Source organism: Chiloscyllium punctatum, chromosome 6 (assembly GCF_047496795.1).
Source record: "Chiloscyllium punctatum isolate Juve2018m chromosome 6, sChiPun1.3, whole genome shotgun sequence".
NCBI lineage: Eukaryota > Metazoa > Chordata > Chondrichthyes > Orectolobiformes > Hemiscylliidae > Chiloscyllium > Chiloscyllium punctatum.
The window spans coordinates 33,196,711-33,217,623 of NC_092744.1; the positions used below are offsets into that span (position 1 = coordinate 33,196,711).

The 20,913-nt window shown below is 42.5% G+C and overlaps 1 protein-coding gene across 22 annotated transcripts in view; it reads right to left on the reverse strand.

Annotated features, from left to right (window-relative positions):
* The window catches only part of LOC140478847 (uncharacterized), a 352,643-nt gene that overhangs the window by 271,650 nt on the left and 60,080 nt on the right, over positions 1–20,913 (reverse strand). For 20 of the 22 annotated variants that reach the window (XM_072572342.1, XM_072572329.1, XM_072572338.1 and 17 more), the window contains 9 exons: positions 17,595–17,693; positions 16,054–16,152; positions 12,281–12,379; positions 8,493–8,591; positions 7,415–7,513; positions 6,363–6,461; positions 5,710–5,802; positions 4,642–4,740; positions 2,279–2,371 (listed from right to left, as the gene is read on the reverse strand). In XM_072572342.1, coding sequence (XP_072428443.1) covers positions 2,279–2,371; positions 4,642–4,740; positions 5,710–5,802; positions 6,363–6,461; positions 7,415–7,513; positions 8,493–8,591; positions 12,281–12,379; positions 16,054–16,152; positions 17,595–17,693 — 879 coding nt within the window. The remainder of the gene's footprint in view (positions 1–2,278; positions 2,372–4,641; positions 4,741–5,709; positions 5,803–6,362; positions 6,462–7,414; positions 7,514–8,492; positions 8,592–12,280; positions 12,380–16,053; positions 16,153–17,594; positions 17,694–20,913) is intronic. The other 2 variants (XM_072572328.1, XM_072572327.1) reach the window with 2 other exon arrangements.

The window sequence follows — 20,913 nt, forward strand, 5'->3', positions numbered from 1 at the left end:
TTCATGAAAGTAATCTGTTATGTGACAATATTTATCCAACATTAAGCAGGATACGAATATCTCTGTGTGAAAAACACTGTTATTAGCACTGTCAATAGAAGAAGTGATTGGTAGTTCTTTGTAAGAAACATCATCAGAGGGCTGGTGTATGACTTCCAGTTTATGCCATTAGGAAACTAAATGAAACTTGCACATCTAAGGAGATACCAAATGTCTTCAAATTTTTGTGTATGGTGTTAATATTTATTGCGAAGAGATAGAACATAGAACATAGAACATAGAACATAGAACAGTACAGCACAGTCAGGCCCTTCAGCCCACGATGTTGTGCTGATCATTGATCCTCATGTATGCACCCTCAAATTTCTGTGACCATATGCATGTCCAGCAATCTCTTAAAAGTCCCCAATGACCTTACTTCCACAACTGCTGCTGGCAACACATTCCATGCTCTCACAACTCTTTGTGTAAAGAACCCGCCTCTGATATCCCCTCTATATTACTCCTACCAGCTTAAAACTGTGACCCCTCGTGTTAGCCATTTCTGCCCTGGGAAATAGTCTCTTGCTATCGACTCAATCTATGCCTCTCGTTATCTTGTATACCTCAATTAGGTCCCCTCTCCTCCTCCTTTTCTCCAATGAAAAAAGTCCGAGCTCAGTCAACCTCTCTTCATAAGATAAACCCTCCAGTCCAGGCAGCATCCTGGTAAACCTCCTCTGAACCCTCTCCAAAGCATCCACATCTTTCCTATAATAGGGCGACCAGAACTGGACGCAGTACTCCAAGCACGGTCTAACCAAAGTTTTATAGAGCTGCAACAAGATCTCACGACTCTTAAACTCAGTCCCCCGTTAATGAAAGCCAAAACACCATATGCTTTCTTAACAACTCTGTCCACTTGGGTGGCCATTTTAAGGGATCTATGTACCTGCACACCAAGATCCATCTGTTCCTCCACACTGCCATGAATCCTATCCTTAATCCTGTACTCAGCTTTCAAATTCAACCTTCCAAAATGCATCACCTCGCATTTATCCAGCTTGAACTCCATCTGCCACCTCTCAGCCCATCTCTGCATCCTGTCAATGTCTCGCTGCACCCTACAACAGCCCTCTATACTGTCAACGACACCTCAAACCTTTGTGTCATCTGCAAACTTGCCGACCCATCCTTCAATCCCCTCATCCAAGTCATTAATAAAAATTACAAACAGTGGAGGCCCAAGGACAGAGCCCTGTGGAACACCACTCACCACTGACTTCCAGGCAGAATATTTTCCTTCTACTACCACTCGCTGTCTTCTGTTGGCCAGCCAATTCGGTATTCAGACAGCTAAGTTCCCCTGTATCCCATTCCTCCCGACCTTCTGAGCCTACCATGGGGAACCTTATCAAATGCCTTGCTGAAGTCCATATACACCACATCCACAGCTCGAACCTCATCAACCTTTCTAGTCACATCCTCAAAGAACTCGATAAGGTTTGTGAGGCATGACCTGCTCCTCACAAAGCCGTGTTGACTGCATTTAATCAGGTCATGCTCTTCCAGATGGTCATAAATCCTATCCCTCAGAAACCTTTCCAACACCTTGCAGACGACAGACGTGAGACTAACTGATCTGTAAGTGCCGGGGATTTCCCAATTTCCTTTCTTGAAGAGAGGAATTACATTTGCCTCTCTCCAGTCCTCAGGTACGACTCCAGTGGAGAGCGAGGATGCAAAGATCTTCGCAAGTAATGAAGCAATTGCATTACTCGTTTCCCAAAGCAGCCGAGGACAAATCTGGTCCGGGCCTGGCGACTTGTCAATCTTAATGTTTGACAAAATTTTCAGCACATCAGCTTCCTCTATCTCTATCCATTCCAGCATGCACACCTGCTCTTCAAAGGTTTCAGTCACTACAAAGTTTGTTTCTTTCGTAAAGACAGATGTTCTGAGAAATTAAATTGAAAGACAACAATTAGCCATGAAATTCTGAAAATAAATGAATATTTTCCCATTTCGAAAGAAAAGCAGAAATTGCCAAAAACATTCAGCAGGTCTGACAGCATCTGTGAATAGAAAGCATCGTTAATGTTTCAAGTCCTGTGATCTTTCTTCAGAACTCAATGTTTTCCAACAGTTTCTTTTTTTGTTTCTGACAAATCAGCATCTGCAGTTCTTTTGCTTTTAGCTCTCCCATTTAGTCATTGTCGACTGCACTGTCAGAGTAGGAATTAACTGTGGCAGGTTTTAAAGTGATTTGTCAGAACGACCTTTGAACCTGCAGTTTTACCTGTTGAGGATGATGTGGTCTCAGATATGGTTATAGTTGTAGATGGTTCTGTTGAAGTAGTTTCCTCAGATGTTGAAGGTGAAGATGATGGAGCTGTTGATGTTCAATCAGAGAACAAAAGCAATTATTCAGTTTCATAGTCAGATAATGATCACTTCAATGGGTTAACCAACATGAAAATATTTAATCACTTCATATTGTCACCTGATCGCAATAATAACATTTGAATACGCATTTTATGAATAGATTAGATTAGATTACTTACAGTGTGGAAACAGGTCGTACGGCCCACCAAGCCCACACTGACCTGCCGAAGCACAATTCACCCAGAACCATTCCCCTACATTTCCCCCTTCACCTAACACTATGGGCAATTTAGCATGGCCAATTGACATAACCTGCACATCTTTGGACTGTGAGAGGAAACCGGAGCACCCAGAGGAAACCCACGCAGACACGGGCAAAATGTGCAAATTCCACACAGTCATTCGCCTGAGGTGAGAATTGAACGCGGGTCTCTGGCGCTGTGAGGCAGCTGTGCTAGCCACTGTGCCACCATGCCGCCCACAACTTTAACTTGCGGCTGTGCAAACTGCAACTCACACCAATGGGATTTGAACACACGCCTCCGTAGAGACTGGAGCCTAAATCCAGCACCTTAGACCACTCGGCCACAATACCTGACTACGCAGGCATTTTTAAAAAATGTTAATTTTGCCATTGCAGAAAGCAGAAAATTGATTGAAATTCATTATTATTTACTTCGGTCAACAGTAATGACTATTGTTGGGATTATGTTCTATGATAGGAGATAACATTATTACTTTTAATTTGTTTATTCCATAATGTTGACTGGATGGCTCGTTTGCCATGGGATGTTTGATACCAACGGCACCAGTTCAATTCCTAGACTGGCTGAAATTACAATGAAGGAATCACTTTCTTCAACTCTCCCCTCGTTTGTTGGATGGTGCTACACAAATGAAGTTAACCAACACTCATCTGTCTGCAAAGAGTGCCAGCACTATGGTCTGCTGGATATACGGTAAATTTAATTGGTGGGTGGCACGGTGGCACGTGGTTAGCACTGCTGCCTCACAGCGCCAGAGACCCGGGTTCAATTCCCGCCTCAGGCGACTGACTGTGTGGAGTTTGCATGTTCTCCCCGTGTCTGCGTGGGTTTCCTCCAGGTGCTCCGGTTTCCTCCCACAGTCCAAAGATGTGCAGGTCAGGTGAATTGGCCATGCTAAATTGCCCGTAGATGTAGGGGTATGGGTGGGTTGCGCTTCGGTGGGGCGGTGTGGACTTGTTGGGCCGAAGGGTCTGTTTCCACACTGTAAGTAATCTAATGTAATTTAACTGTACTACTTGATGGCTGGATTGTAATAAATCCTACATGTTGTTTCTGGTGTTGTGGAAGATGTCGAAGTAATCCCAGAGGTGGTTGCCCCTGTGGAAGTACTTCCTTCGGAGGTCCCTGAAGATGTCACATATTCTAAGAATGAAAAATCAATGGAACAGGGTAAGTTTCCCCATATTCATAAATAGTGAAAGTTTACAAGAAACACTTCACTCAATTCATCTCAAACCGATTGATTACCTTCTTCGTACACACAAAAATTATACAAAATCTGATCTGAGTGAGCTGGTTTGCTACAGCCAGATCTTCCATGATCAGGAAGGGCTTGTAGGAATTTCCAATACATTTCAAGCATTTTGTGATACTAATCTGTTGTGACATTGTATTTATCCTTTATTAAGCAGGATAAGAATATCTCTGTGTGAGCAGCACTGTCATGAGCAACAAATGTCAATGTAAGCAGTGATTGGTAGTTCTGTGTAATTAAGATCACTTCAATGGGTGAATAAAACATAACAAACTTAAAAAATTTAATCCATTCATATTATCACGTGATCACAATAATAAAGTTTGCACATGTATTTTATGAATACACGCAGGACTTTTTTTAAAAAATGTTAATTTTGCCATTGTAGAAAGCATAAAATTGGTTGGTTGAAGTTCATTATTAGTTACTTAGGGCAACAGTAATGACCATAATTTGGATTTTGCTTTATGAAAGGAGATAACATTATCATTTTTAATTTGTTATTCCATAATGTTGGCTGGATGGCTAGGTTATGATGGAATGTGATGCCAACAGCACCAGTTCAATTCCTAGTCTGGCTGAGATTACGATGATGGTCTCATCTTCTTCAACTCTCCCCTCGTTTGTCGGATGGTGCTACACAAATGAAACTAACCAACATTCATCTGTCTGCAAAGAGCATGCAGCACTATGGTCTGCTGTACATACGGTAAATTTAACTTTACTGCTTGATGGCTGGATTGTAATAAATCCTACCTGTTGTTTCTGGTGTTGTGGAAGCTGTTGAAGTAATCTCAGAGGTGGTTGCCCCTGGGGAAGTGCTTCCTTCAGAGGTCCCAGAAGATGTTACATAGTCTATGAATGAAACATCAATGAAACTCGATAAGGCACCCTGTATTTATAAATAATGAAAACTTACAAGAAATACTTCACTGAATTCAACTTGAACCGATTGACTACTTTATTCTTGCACAGTTAAAGTCTGAGGCACCTGATGTGAGTGAGTTATAGAGTCATAGAGATGTACAGCATGGAAATAGACCCTTCGGTCCAACCCGTCCATGCCGACGAGATATCCCAATCCAATCTAGTCCCAACTGCCAACACCCGGCCCATATCCCTCCAAACCCTTCCTATTCATATAGAGCTGGTTTGCTGCAGCCAGGTCTTCCATGATCTGGATAGGTCTGCAAAAATTTCCAATATATTTCAAGCATTTCATGAAAGTAATCTACTATGAGTTTACACTAATCCATTACTAAGCAGGATAAGAATATCTCTGTGTGAGAAACACTGTTATTAGCAGCAAATGTCAATAGAAGAAGTGATTGGTAGTTCTTTGTAAGAAACATCATCAGAGGGCTGGTGTATGACTTCCAATTTGTGTCATTAGGAAACTAAATGAAACTTGCACATCTAAAGAGATACCAAATGTCTTCAAATTTTAGTGTATGGCGTTAATATTTATTGTGAAGAGATATTCTGAGAAATTAAACTGAAAGACAACAATTAGCCATGAAATACTGAAAATAAATGAATATTTTCCCATTTAGAAAGAAAAGCAGAAATTGCCAAAAACATTCAGCAGGTCTGACAGCACCTGTGGAGAGAAAGCATTGTTAATGTTTCAAGTCCTGTGATCTTTCTTCAGAACTCAATGTTTTCCAACAGTTTCTGTTTTTGTTTCCGACATAGTGGCATCTGCAGTTCTTTTGCTTTTAGCTCTCCCATTTCGTCATTGTCGACTGCACTGTCAGAGTAGGAATTAACTGTGGCATGTTTTAAAGTGATTTGTCAGAATGACCTTTGAACCTGCAGATTTACCTGTTGAGGATGATGTGGTCTCAGATGTGGTTATAGTTGTAGATGGTTCTGTTGAAGTAGTTTCCTCAGATGTTGAAGGTGAAGATGATGGAGCTGTTGATGTTCAATCAGAGAACAAAAGCAATTATTCAGTTTCATTGTCAGGCCAAATGATAATGATCACAGCAATGGGATAACCAAGATGAAAATATTTAATCACTTCATATTGTCACCTGATCGCAATAATGAAGTTTGCATACGCATTCTATTAATACACGCAGGACCTTTTTTAAAAAAAATGTTAATTTTGCCATTGCAGAAAGCAGGAAATTTTTTGAGGTTCATTATTAGTTACTTAGGGCAACCATTATTTGGATTTTGCTTTATGATAGGAGATAACATTATCATTTTTAATTTGTTTATTCCATAATGTTGGCTGGATGGTTAGTTTTCCATGGAATGTGATGCCAACAGTACCAGTTCAATTCCTTGTCTGGCTGAGAATACGATGATGGTCTCGTCTTCTTCAATTCTCCCCTCGTTTGTCGGATGGTGCTACACAAATGAAGCTAACCAACTCTCATCTCTCTGCAAAGAGTGGCAGCACCATGGTCTGCTGGACGTACAGTAAATTTAACTATACTGCTTGATTGCTGGATTGTAATAAATCCTACCTGCTGTTTCTGATGTTGTGGAAGCTGTCGAAGTAATCTCAGCGGTGCTTGCCCCTGTGGAAGTGCTTCCTTCAGAGGTCCCAGAAGATGTCACATATTCTAAGAATAAAACATCAATGAAACGCTATAAGGCATCCTGTATTCATAAATAGTGAAACATTCCAAGAAACACTTCACTGAATTCAACTCAAACCGATTGATTACTTTATTCTTGCACACTTAGATTCTGCAGCATCTGATGTGAGTGAGCTGGTTTGCTACAACCAGGTCTCCCATGATCAGGAAAGGTCTATATGAATTTCCAGTATATTTCAAGCATGTCATGAAATAATTCTGTTGTGTGATGATTTTTAACCATTATTATGCAGGATAAGAATATTTCTGTGTGAGAAACACTGTTATTCGCACTGTCATTAGAAGAAGTGATTGGTAGTTCTTTGTAAGAAACATCATCAGAGGACTGGTGTATGACTTCCAATTTATGTCATTCGGAAACTAAATGAAACTTGCACATCTAAGGAGATAACAAATGTCTTCAAATTTTAGTGTATGGCATTAATATTTATTGCGAAGAGATATTCTGAGAAATTAAATTGAAAGACAACACTTCGGCATGAAATTCTGAAATTAAATGAATACTTTCCAATTTAGAAAGGAAAGCAGAAATTGCCAGAAAAATTCAGCAGGTCTGACAGCATCTGCAGAGAGAAAGCATCATTAATGTTTCAAGTCCTGTGACCCTTCTTCAGAATTCAAGGTTTTCCAACAGTTTCTGGTTTTGTTTCTGACAAATCAGCATCTGCAGATCTTTTGCTTTTAGCTCATCTTAAGTCAGATGGTGCTACACACATCTGTCTCTAAACAGTGTGCAGCACCATGGTCTGCTGGATGTGTAGTAAATTTGACTTTACAGCTTGAAGGCTGGATTGTAATAATCCTGAAGAAGGGCTTATGCCCGAAACGTCAATTCTCCTGCTCCTCGGATGCTGCCTGGCCTGCTGTGTTTTTCCAGCACCACATTTTTTCAACTCCTGGATTGTAATACATCCTACCTGTTGTTTCTGGTGTTGTGGAAGCTGATAAAGTAATCTCAGAGGTGGTTGCCCCTGCAGAAGTGCTTCCTTCTGAAGTCCCAGAAGTTGTCACATACTCTAAGAATAAATTATCAGTGAAACAGTGTAAGGCTCCCTGTATTCACAAATAGTGCAAACTTAAAGAAAAACTTCACTGAATTGAACTCAAACCAATTGTTATTGTATTCTTGCACACAAAAACTATCAAACATCCCATGTGAGTGGTATTATTTGCCACTGCCAGATTTTCCATGATCAGTAAGTTCCTATAAGAATTTCCCATGCATTTCAGGCATTTTCTGAAAGCAATCTTTTATGAGACGATATTAATCCATTATCAGGAAGGATTTGAATATGTCTGTCTGTGTGAGACAGTTTTTGGTAGCAACTGTCAATGGAGGAAGTAATTGGTAGTGCTTTGCAAGTTGTAAGAGGTTCTGATGATGTGATTTTCTCCAATGGTTAAGGGAATAATGATGTAGCCATCGATGATAAAATTGTAATCAGAGAAGGGAAACAACTGTTCATTTGCCTCGTCAGATCAAACTGTAAAGATCAGTTCAAAATATTAAATAAAATGATTATCGACCCAATAATTTCATGAAAAGCACATCATGCATCTCAACTCAAACGAACATTCATAGAATGCATTTTATAAATTGTTATAAGGCATTTGAAATAAATTGCTCTTTTGACCATTAGCATAGAGGAAATTGTGTCAAGTTAATTCTCTGGTTAAGACAAGAGAAGATCATTGTTTGGATGTGGTTTTTAGACAGTAGATACTATGAAGATTTGTAATTTATTCAGCCATAATTGTTGGCTCGATGGATAATTTGTCATTCAAAGTGACTGCAACAGCCTGGGTTCAATCCATAGGCTGGCTGACTCTATTAGCCAAGTCCCGCACTCTTAAACCTCACTGGACCAATAGGTAACACTCAAATGAAGTTTGTCAACATTTATCTGCCTCTAAGAAGTGTACAACACAATGGTCTGCTGCAAGTATGGTAGTTTTAGCTTCATTGTTTGATGGATAAATTGTAATAAATCCTACCTGTTGTTTCTGGTGTTGTGGAAGCAGTCGAAGTAATCTCGGAGGTGGTTGTCCCTGTGGAAGTGCTTCCTTCGGAGGTCCCAGAAGATGTCACATATTCTAAGAATAAAATATCAATTGAACAGTGTAAGGCTCCCTGTATTCATAAAGAGTGCAATATAAAAAGAAAATCTTCACAGAAATAAAATCAAACACATTGATTAGTGCATTGTTGCCAATAAACATGATGAAGCATCTGATGTGAGTGAGATGGATTTCCATGGCTAGATCTTCCATGATCAGTAATGTCCGACACGAATTTCAGACAATTTATGAAATTAAGCTGTTATGAGATGTGTATTATTAAGAAAGATAAGAATATTAAGGAGGTGAGAAATATCTCAGAATTAGAAAACTGTTATTGTTAGCAGCAATTGTGGTTAGAAGAAGTAATTGGTAGTACCAAACAAGTTGTAAATGGTTTGGTTGATGTACTTTCCTCTGATATTGGAGGGGATGATGAGGGAACTTTTGATGTGAATTTGTGTAATCATAGAAGGGAAGCCATTATTCAGTTCCATCGTCACATCAACTAATGTAGATCAGTTCAAAGGGTTAAATACAAAGATGATCAATGCAAAAGTATATCAACAACACCTTATGCAAGTGATGTCAACAATAAAGTTTACATAATGCATTTTATGAATAGTTATAGGGCTTTTGAAACAATTTCACTTGTTCTAACATTACACAGTACAAGAAAGTGATTCAAATTCATATTTCACTTCTTATGAACAAGACTGAAGTCATTGCTGGGATTTTGTTTTATTCAGCAGATGCCATGGATTTTTGTAATTTTTCAGCTAATCTGATTGGCTGGATAGCTAGTTTACCTTTCATGGTTTCAATCCCAGACCATTTGAGTATCCTCTGAAGGTCCTGGCTTCTTCAACTCTCCCCTTGCCTGATGTATAGGTGACACTCAAATGAAGTTTACTGACATTCGTATGTCTCTGATGAGTTTTTTAAAATAAAATCCCTACAGTGTGGAAACAGGTCTTTCTACCCAATAAGTCCACACTGACCTTCCGAACAGTAACCCACCCAGAACTATTCCTCTGATTGGAGGCAGATGTTCGCAGGTGAAGGGATGGCTGGAAAATGGAAAGCCTTCAGAAATGAGATAATGAGAATCCAGAGAAAGTATATTCCTGTCAGGGTGAGAGGGAAGGTTGGGAGGTTTGGGAATGCTGGATAACAAAAGAAATTGAGGCTTTGGTTGAGAAAAAGAAGGAAGCATATGTAAGGTATAGACAGGATAGATTGTGTGAATCCTTAGAAGAGTATAAAAGCAGTAGGAGTATACCTAAGAGGAAAATCAGGAGGGCAAAAAGGGGACATAAGATTGCTTTGCAAATAGAATTAAGGAGAATCCAAAGGGTTTTACAAATACAAGCGGCCTTTGTGTGGAGCCGTTGAAAATGGGGGAGATACTAAATGAGTATTTTGCATCAGTAATTACTGTGGAAAAGGATATGATTAGATTAGATTAGATTCCATACAGTATGGAAACAGGCCCTTCAGCCCAACATGTCCAAACTGACCCTCCGAAGAGCAACCCACCCAGAACCATTCCCATTCATTTACCCCTACCTAATGCACCTAACATGAAGGGCAATTTAGCATGGCCAGTTCACCTTACCTGCACATCTTTGGACTGTGGAAGGAAACCGGAGCACCAGGAGGAAGCCCACGAAGAGAAAGGGAGGAACCCACACAGACAGTTGCCCGAGGCGGGAATTGAACATGGGTCTCTGGCGCTGTGAGGCAGCAGTGCTAACCACTGAGCCACCGTGATAGAAAGTAGGGAAATAAATGGTGACACCTTGCAAAATGTCTATTTTACAGAGGAGGAAGTGCTGGGTGTCTTGAAATGCATAGCGGTGGATAAATCCCCAGGACCTGATCAGGTATACCCGAGAACTCTGTGGGAAGCTAGGGATGTGATTGCTGGGCCTCTTACTGAGTATCATCGATAGTCACAGGTGAGGTGCCAGAAGACTGGAGGTTGGCTAAAGTGGTGTCAATGTTTAAGAAGGGTGGTAAGGGCAAGCCAGGGAACTATTGACCAGTGAGCCTGACGTCAGTGGTGGGCAAGTTGTTGGAGGGAATCCTGAGCGACAGGATGCACATGTATTTGGAAAGGCAAGGACTGAATAGGGATAGTCAACATGGCTTTGTGTGTGGGAAATTAGGTCTCACAAACTTGATTGAGTTTTGTGAAGAAGTAACAAAGAGGATTAATGAGGGCAGAGTGGTAGATGTGATCTGGGACTTCAGTAAGGTGTTCGACACGTTTCCCCATGGGAGACTGGTTAGCAAGGTTAGATCTTACAGAATAAAGGGAGAACTAGCCATTTGGATACAGAACTGGCTCAAAGGTAGAAGACAGAGGGTGGTGGTGGAGGGTTGTTTTTCAGACTGGAGGCCTGTGACCAATGGAGTGCCACAAGGATCGGGGCTGAGTCCTCTACTCTTTATCATTTACATAAATGATTTGGATGTGAGCATAAGAGATACAGTTAGTAAGTTTGCAGATGACACCAAAATTGGAGGTGTAGTGGATAGCAAAGAAGGTTACCTCAGATTACAACAGGATCTTGATCAGATGGGCCAATGGGCTGAGAACTGGCAGATGGAGTTTAATTCAGATAAATGTGAAGTGCTGCATTTTGGAAAGCAAATCTTAGCAGGACTTATACACTTAATGATAAAGTCCTAGGGAGTGTTGCTGAACAAAGAGACCTTGGAGTGCAGGGTCCTTGACAGCTCCTTGAAAGTGGAGTCGCAGGTAGATAGTGAAGAAAGGGTTTGGTATGTTTTACTTTATTGGTCAGAGTATTGAGTACAGGAGATCGGAGGTCATGTTGCGGCTGTACAGGACATTGGTTAGGCCACTGTTGGAATGTTGCATGCAATTCTGGTCTCCTTCCTATTGGAAAGCTATTGTGAAACTTGAAAGTCTTCAGAAAAGATTTACAAGGATGTTGCCAGGGTTGGAGGATTTGAGCTATAGGGAGAGGCTGAACAGGCTGGGGCTGTTTTCCCAAGAGCGTTGGAGGCTGAGGGGTGACCTTATAGTGCTTTACAAAATTATGAGGGGCATGGATAGGATAAATAGACAAAGTCTTTTCCCTGGGGTCGGGAAATCCAGAACTAGAGGGCATAGCTTTAGGGTGAGAGGGAAAAGATGTAAAAGAGACCTAAGGAGCAACTTTTTCACATAGAGGGTGGTACGTGTATGGAACGAGTTACCAGAGGAAGTGGTGGAAGCTGGTACAATCGCTACATTTAAGAGGCATCTGGATGGGTGTATGAATAGGAAGGGATTGGAGGGATATGGGCTGGGTGCTGGCAGGTGGGACTAGATCGGGTTGGGATATCTGGTCAGCATGGACGGGTTGGACTGAAGGGTCTGTTTCCATGCTGTACATCTCTATGACTCTACATTTACCCTGGACTAATGCACCTCACCTACACATTGCTGACCACTATGTGCAATCTAGCATGCCCTCTCACCTAACCTGCACATCTTTAGACTGTGGGAGGAACCTGAAGCACCTGGAGGAAATCCACACAGACAAGGGGAGAATGTGCAAAGTCCATACTGACAGTCACCCGAGGCTAGAATCGAACCTGGGTTTCTGGTACTGTGAGGCAGCAGCGCTAACCACTGAGGCACTATGGTCTGCTGCAAGTACGGTAGCTTCAACATCACTGTTTGATAGCAAATTTGCAATAAATCCTACCTGTTGTTTGTGGTGTTGTGTAAGCCGTAGAAGTAATCTCAGAGGTGGTTGCTTCTGTGGAAACGTTTCCTTCTGTGGTCCCAGAAAATGTCATATATTCTAGGAATAAAATATCAATGAAACAGTGTGAGGCTCCCTGTATTCATCAATACTGTAAAATTAAAAGGAAAACTTCACTGAATTGAAATCAAACTTATTGATTATTCTTGCACACAAAAGTTATGAAACATCTGAAGTGAGTGAGATGGTTTATGACAGCCAGAGCTTCCATGATCAGTCAGGTCCTCTGAGAATTCCCAGTGTATTCCAATGTATTTTGTGAACATAATCTGTTATGAGGCAATATTGACCCAGTATTCAGGAGGATAAGACTATGTCTGTGTGCACCATACAGTTTTCAGCAGCACATGTCAATAGAAGAAGTGATCGGTACTGTTTGCAAGTTGTAGACAATTCTGTTGATTGCTTTGCTCCGATGTTGAAGGAATACTGCTGTATCCATTGATGGCGAATTTGTAATCAGAGAAGGGAAGCAATTGTTTAGTTGCACAGTCAAATCAAATGACGAAGCGCAGTTCAACAGGTTTAATTAAATGTTTACACAAAATCATTTCATCTAAATACATTATGTATGTTATCTGAATACTAACATCCAAAGAAAGCTATTTATGAACAGTTTTCGGGCATTTGAAATAAATTGCTCTTTTGACCATTACAGAGTATAGGAAATTGTTTCTGTCAAATTAATTTTTCAGTTCTTAAGACAACAGCAAAGCTCATTGTTTGGATGCTGTTTTCAGACATGAGATATGATAAAGATTTGTAATTTATTCAGCCATTATTGTTGGCTTAACAGCTCATTTGCCAGCGAAACTGACTGCAACAGCCCAGGTTCAATTCCCAGGCCAGCTGATTGTACTGTAGTCAAGCAGGGGGCTGGAAGAACACAGCAAGGCAAGGCAGCATCAGGAGGTGGAGAATCAACGTTTTGGGTGGAACCCTTCTTCAGGATTGCAGGTGAGTGTGAGGAGAGGATTAGATAAAGGTGGCCGGGGGTGGGGCGGGGCAGGGCAGGGTTCTGAAGTGGAGATAGGTGAAGACAGGTAGAGCATATGGCCTGGTTGGTCAATGGGAGGAATGAATCCAGTAGGTGGCTGCAGGATTTAGAAGGGAAGGGCTTGGATGGGAGTCAAGGGTTGGGAAGGGAGGTTATTTGTAATTGGAGAACTCAATGTTGAGTTCTTCAGGCTGTAGGCTGCCCAGGTGAAAGATGCAGTGTTGTTCCTCCATTCTGTGGTCTGATTTGTTGTGGCAATGGAAGAGGATAAGGATGGCCATGTCAGAAAGGGAGTGGGAAGGGGAAGTAAAATGGGTGGTGGCTGGGAGGTCAAGTCAGCCTCTGTGAGACTAGCTGAGATGGTCGGCAAAATGTTCCCTTAGTTTACGTTTGGTCTCCCTGAAGAATACATCGGGAAGACCACATCGGGAGCACCTGAGCAGTAAACCAGGTTGGAGGAGAGACAGGTGAACCCCTGGAAGGTCTGTTTGGGGCCCTGGATGGAGGTGAGGAATGTGGTGTGCCAGTAGGTTTTCTATCATTTTGGGTTGCGTGGCAAAGGTACCTGGACTGGGGGGGGGGGGGGGGGGGGGGGGTTGGAGTTGTTGAAAAGAGTGGCACAAACCAAGCATTAACAAAGGAAATGGTACTTGGGGATGGCAGAGAGGGGTGGGGAGGTCAAGTGTTCTTGGCGGTGGGGTCTACTTGGAGTTGGCGGAAGTGTTTAAGGATAATGTGTTGGATGCAGAGACTGATGGTGTGACAGGTAAAGACAAGGGGAACTTTGTCTTTATTGCATTTGGGAGGGTGATTTGGGGAATGGAGATGGGGCGGTGGAGGGTTGTCTGGATGACAGAGGGTGGAAAGGCATATTATTCAAAATAGATGGACATCTGGGATGCTCACGAGTAGAAAGTCTCCTTGTCTGAGCAGATGTGGCTAATGTGGAGGAATTGGGAGAATGGGATGGAGTTCTTGTGGGATACTGGGTGAGAAGAAGTGTAGTCCAGGTAATTATGGAAGTTTATGGGTTTATAGAAAACGTTCATCCGGAGACTTTGCCAGAGATGGAAATGGAGCAGTCAAGAAAGGGGAGGGAGGTGTCCGAGATAGACCAAGTGAATTTGATGGTAGGGTGCAAGCTGTGGGCAAGTTTCATGAAATGCTCCAGGTCAGCCTGGGTGCAGGACGCTGCACCGATGCAGTCATCGATGTAATGGCGGAAGAGTTAGGATAGGTACTGAAGAGGGACTGTTTGATATAGGCAGCTAAGAGGCAGCATAGCTGGGGCCCAACTGAGTGCCCATGGCCACTCACTGGATATGGAGGAAATGGGAGGAGATAAAGGAAATGTTATTGAGAGTGAGGACCAGTTTGGCAAGGTGGAGGAGGGTATTGGTGGAGGGGGACTGGATGGGTCTTTTTGGAGAGGAAGAAGCTGATGGCCTGGGAGCCATCCTCTTAGGGTATGGACGTATAGGACTGCATGTCCATAGTGAAGTTATAGTGTTGAGGGAGGGCGAGGGACCTGAGAGTTACTGAAGAGATGGAGGGCATGATTGATGTCGCAGGTGGAGGTTGGAAGTTCCTGAACTGAGTGGGAGAGGATGAATTCGGTGGGGCAGGAGCATGCCAAGACGATGGGTTGGCCGAAGTAGTTGGGCTTGTGGATCGTGGGGAGCAGGTAGAACCGAGCAGTGCAGGGTTGGGGACCTATAGGTTTGGAGGCAGTGGAGGAGAGATCACCAGAGGCAATGAGCGCACAGACAGTGCAAGTCATTTTGGTCTGATGGGTCACGGTGGGGTGTGGGCAAGGGGAAACTAGGGCATGGTGGCGGAGAGTTGGCCTCTGCGACATGGAGGTCTGTTCTCCAGACTCCCACTGTCCTGCCTTTGTCAGCAGGTTTGATGAAGGACCAGGGATTGGGGTGGAGGGAGTGGAGGACTGCACGTTCAGAGGGGGTGGGTTTGGAGTGGGTGAGGGGGATGGAGAAATTGAGGCAGCTGATGTCACGTCGCCAGTCAGCAATGAAGAGGTACAGGGCGGGTACTAGGCCAACGGATGGTGACCAGGTGGATGGGGAAGGTTGGAGGTGGGAGAAGGGGTCTTAGGAGGGAGGTTGTGAGTTTTGGTCAAAGAAGAAGACATGGTGGCGGACACAGTGAAAGAAGAGCACCATGTTGTGGTGGGTGTGGAACTCATTGAGAGTGGTCAGAGGGGCACAGATATGAGCCATTTACTGAGGACAGACTGTTCAGTCTCAGTGAGTTCAAGCTAGGAGAAGAAAATGAATATTGGCAAGGCTTGGGGGTTGGTTTTGTGGGGGAGGGTTTCCGCAAAGAGGCTGAAGGAGAGGCGGTAGGAAGGGTGATGGCATACGGTGGGTGAGGGTTGGATGTGGTGTGATGGATGGGAGACAGTGTGAGAGAGAAAGGAGATTTGGAGCAGGGTGGGCTGGGGAGTGAGGTGGGGGTAGGGGAAGGGGTGCAGGGGAGATGACGTGCATTGTGGGGGTGGATTGGTGAGGAGGGTAAAATGGTGTGCTGGTTGATTCTACTGGCAAAGTCCTGCACTCGTAAACCTACCCCTCGTATGACACTCAAATGAAGTTCACCAACATTTGTCTTTTTCTAAGAAATGTACAGCATTATGGTCTGCTTCAAATAAGGTACCTTTAACATCACTGTTTGATGTCTAGATTGCAATAAATCCTACCTGTTGTTTCTGGTGTTGAATAAGCTGTTGAATTAATCTCAGAGGTGGTTGCTTCTGTGGAAATGCTTCCTCCTGAAGTCCCAGATGATGTCACATATTCTAAGAATGAAATATCAATGAAACAGTGTAAGGCTCCCTGTATTCATCAATACTTAAAATTAAGAGAAAGAATTCATTGAATGGACATCAAATGGATTGATTACTCTATTCTTGCACACAAAAGGTATGAAACATCTGATGTGAGTGAGATGGTTTGCAAAAACCAGATCTTCCATGATCAGTAAGGCCCCATAAGAATTTCCAATGTGTTCCAAGAATGTGTTATGAGGCAATATTGATCTATTATTAGGGAGGATTCAAAAATGTCAGTGGTGCGCAAAGTTGTTTTGAGCAGCAGATGTCAATAGCAGAAGTGACAGTTCTGTCAGACACTTCTGTTGATATGCTTCTCTCTGATATTGAAGGAGATGATGATGTAATCGTTGATAGTAAAATTGTAATCAGAGAAGGGAAGGAATTGTTCAAATGATGAAGATCAGTTCAAAGGGCTAAATGATTATTGACACAAAAATATTATATTCAAACATATTATACATGTCATCTCAATACTAAATAAAAATTAACACTGAATTGCAATCAAACAGATTGTTTACCGTACTGTTGTGAATGAAAATTAGTGAGTGTCTGATCTGAGTGAGAAGGTTTTCCAGGATTAGAACTTCCATGATCAGTAAGATCCGATACAAATTTCTTATAAGTTTCAAACATTTTATGAAATCCACGTAGATTTTATTAAGAAGGATCAGAATATTAAGGAGTTAAGAAATATTGCAGGGTGAGAAAAATTGTTATTAGCAGCAAATGTCGATAGAAGAAGTGATTGTCAGTGTTGTACAAGTTATAGATGGTTTTGTTGATGTACTTTCCTCTGATGTTGGAGGGGATGATAATGTAACTGTTGATGCTAAATTGTAGAAACAGAGAAGGGAAGCCATTATTCAGTTCCATAGTCACATCAACTGACATAGATCACTTCAAAGGGTTAAATAAAAAGGTGAGGTAAACAAAAATATTTCATCAGCACATGTTATGCAAGTGATGTAAGCAATAATTACTTAATGCATTTTATGAATAATTACAGGAATATTGAAATATTTTTGCTTGCTCTAACATTACACAGTACAGGAAAATGTTTCAAATTCACTCTTTGGTTCTTCAAACAATTGTGAAGTTGTTGCTGGAATTTTGTTTTATGTCAAGAGACACCATGAAGATCTATAATTTTTTTCAGCTCATCCTATTGGCTACATAGTTAGTTTACCATGCACATTGACTCAAACAGCATAGTTTCAATCCCAGACTGACTGAATTCACTCTTAATATCCTGCCTCCTTCAATCCTTGGCTCTCCTGAGTGATGGTGACACTCAAATGAATTCATCAATGTTTATCTGTCGTTAAAGGGTGTGCAGCACTATGGTCTACAGCAAGTCCGGCAAATTTAACATCACTGTTTGATGGCGAGATTGCAACAAATTCTACCTGTTGTTTCTGGTAATGTGTAAGCTGTATAATTAAACTCAGAGGTGGTTGCTTCTGTGGAAACGTTTGCTTCTGAGGTCCCATAAGATGTCACATATTCTAGGAATAAAATATCAATGAAACAGTGTAAGGCTCCCTGTATTCATCAGTACTGTAAAATCAAAAGGAAAACTTCACCAAATTAAAACCAAACTGATTGATTACTCAATCCTTGCACACAAAGGTTATGAAACATCTGAAGTGAGTGAGATGGTTTGCAACAACCAGATCTTCCACGATCAGTCTCGTCCTACAAGAATTCTCAATGTATTCCAATGTATTTTGTGAACATAATCTGTTAGGAGGTGATATTGATCCTTTACTTGGGAGGATAAGAATCTGACTGTCGTGCCAAAAATTGTTTTCTGCAGCACATGTGAATAGAAGTAGTGTTTGGTAATACTTTGCAAGTTGTAGACAGTTCTGTTGATATGCTTTCCTCTGATGCTGAAGGGGATGATGATGTAACTGTAATGGTCAAATTGTAATCAGAGAAGGGGAACAATTATTGAGGAGCACAGTCAGATCAAATGAGGAAGGTCAAAGAGGTAAATGATGAAGATCAGTTCAAAGTGCTAAACAGAATGATTATCGACACAAAAATATTTCATCCAAACATATTATGTATCTCATCTCAATACTAAATGGGACTATCCAACATAGAGTACAAAATCCCATGCAAGGACTGCACAAAACACTACATAGGACAAACAGGAAGACAGCTAACGATCCTTATCCATGAATACCAACTAGCCACTAACCGACACGACCAGCTATCCTTAGTAGCCACACAAGCAGATGACAAGCAACATGAGTTCGACTGGGACAACACTACTATTATAGGACAAGCCAAACAGAGAACAGCCAGGGAATTCCTACAGGCATGGCACTCATCCACAGATTCTACCAACAAACACATCGACTGGGACCCAATGTACCGGCCACTGCAGCGGACAGCTGGAATTGACAACCGGTAGCGGCAGAGACAAACCACTATAAATGCCGGAGGAAACATCACAGAAGCGCTTCACAGGAGGCTCCCAAGCACTGAAGATGTCACCTAGACAGGGGACGAAATGTCTGCAACACAAATTCCCAGCTCGGCGAACAGAATCACAACAACTAAATGGGAATTAACACAGAATTGCAATCAAATAGACTAATTTCTGTATTGTTTCCAGCAAAAGTTAGGAAATATCTGAGGTGAATGAGATGGTTTGCAAGGACTAGATCTTACATGATCAGGTGCGACAGATACGCTTTTCTTATAAGTTTCATACATATTATGAAATTGCCATGTCATCAGGTGTCGAAAGTGTGGTGCTGGAAAGGCACAACAGGTCAGGCAGCATCTGAGGAGCAGGAGAATCAATGTTTTGGGCATAAGCCCTTCATCAGGAATGAGGTTTGTGGGCCGGGGGGTACTGAGAGATAAATGGGAGGGGGTAGGGTTGGGGGAAGGTAGCTGAGAATGTGATAGGTTGATGAAGATGAGGGAGAAGGCTGGAGTGGAGGGTGGAGCTGATAGACTGGAAGCATTATGGACAGGTCTAGAGGGTGGTGCCGATTTGGAGGCTTTGGACTAGGATAATGTGGGGGGGGAGGGGAATTGAGGTAACTGGTGAAATCCACATTAATCCCGTGTGGTTACAGAGTCCCAAGGTGGAAGATGAGGCATTCTTCCTCTAGGTATTTAGTGGTAAGAGTTTGGCAATGGAAGAGGCCTAGGACCTGCATATCCTTGGTGAGTGGGAGGGAGAGTTTGTGTCCAGCCACAGAGTGGTGGAGTTGGTTGATGCAGTTGTCCCAAAGATGTTCTCTGAAATGATCCACAAGTTCTCTGCCCGATGTACAGGAACCACATTGGGTGCAATAGATATAGTATATGACATTTGTAGAAACACAGGTAACTTTCTGTTGAATGTGGAAGGATCATTTAGGGCCTTGGATGGAGGTGAGGGGGAGGGGAAGGTGCTGGGAGTTGAGGGGTGGCTGGTGGGGGCCATGGGTCTGACAAGGCAGTCGCGGAGTGAATGGTCTGTCCAAATCTCTGATGGGGTGGGGAGGGGAATATATCCCTAGTGGTGGGGTCTGTTTGGAGGTGGCAGATGTGGCGGAGGATGATGCAATGTATACAGAGGTTGGTCGGGTGGATGGTGAGGGCCAGGGGATTCTGACCTGGTTGTATTGGGAGAGGTGGGGTTCAAAGGTGAAGGTACGGGAAGTGGAGGAGATGCACTGGAGGGTTTTGTCGACCACTTGAGAGGGAACTTTGCAGTTTTTGAAGAAGTAATCTTGGAAGTTCTATGGTGGAATTGGTCATCCTGGGAACAGATACGGTGAAGGCAAATGAATTAGGAATAAGGGATGGCGTTTTTACAGGAGGCAGGGTGGGAGGAGGTGTAGTCCAGGTAGCTGTGGGAGTCGGTGGGCTTGTAGTAGATGTTTAAGGTTAGTTGGTTGCCAGAGATGGAAATGGAGAGATCCAGGAATGGGAGGGAGATGTCCAAGGTGATCCAGGTGAATTTGCGGTCAGGCGAAAGTTGTTAGTGAAGTTGACGAACTGTTCAATCCCTTTGTGGGAGCACGAGGTAGCGCTGATACAGTCATTGATGTAGCCGTGGAAATGGAGTGGGATGGTGCAGGTGAAACTACAGAAGATGGGCTGTTCCACCAAGCAGACAGAGGCAGGCATAGCGGGGGTCCATGCGGGTGCCCATGGTTTTCCTCTTTGGTTTGGAGGCAGTGGGAGGAATGGAAGGAGAAGTTGTTGAAGGTGAAGACCAGATCATCCAGGCAGGTGAGAGTGTCAGTGGAAGGGTACTGGTTGGGTCAGCTTGAGAGGAAGAAAAGGAGGGCTTGGAGGCTTTCATCCTGGTGGACAGATGTCTACAGGGACTGGATGTCCATATTGAAGATAAGGCATAGAGGGCCGGGGAAACATCTGCTGTGGTCTCAGATGTCTTTTATTAAGGAAGATCAGAATATTAAGGGGTTAAAAAAAATCTCAGGGTGAGGAAACTATTATTGTAAGCAAATGTTGAAAGAAGTGATTGTCAGTGCTAAATTGTTGTAAACGGTTTTGTTTATGTACTTTCCCCTAATGCTGGAGGGGATGATGATGTAACCGTTGATGTTAAATTGTGTAATTAGAGAAGAGAAACCATTATTCAGTTCCACGGTCACATCAACTGATGTAGATTGGTTCAAACGATTAAATAAAACGATGAGGAAAACATAAATAGTTCAGCAAAACATATTATGCAAGTGATATCAGCAA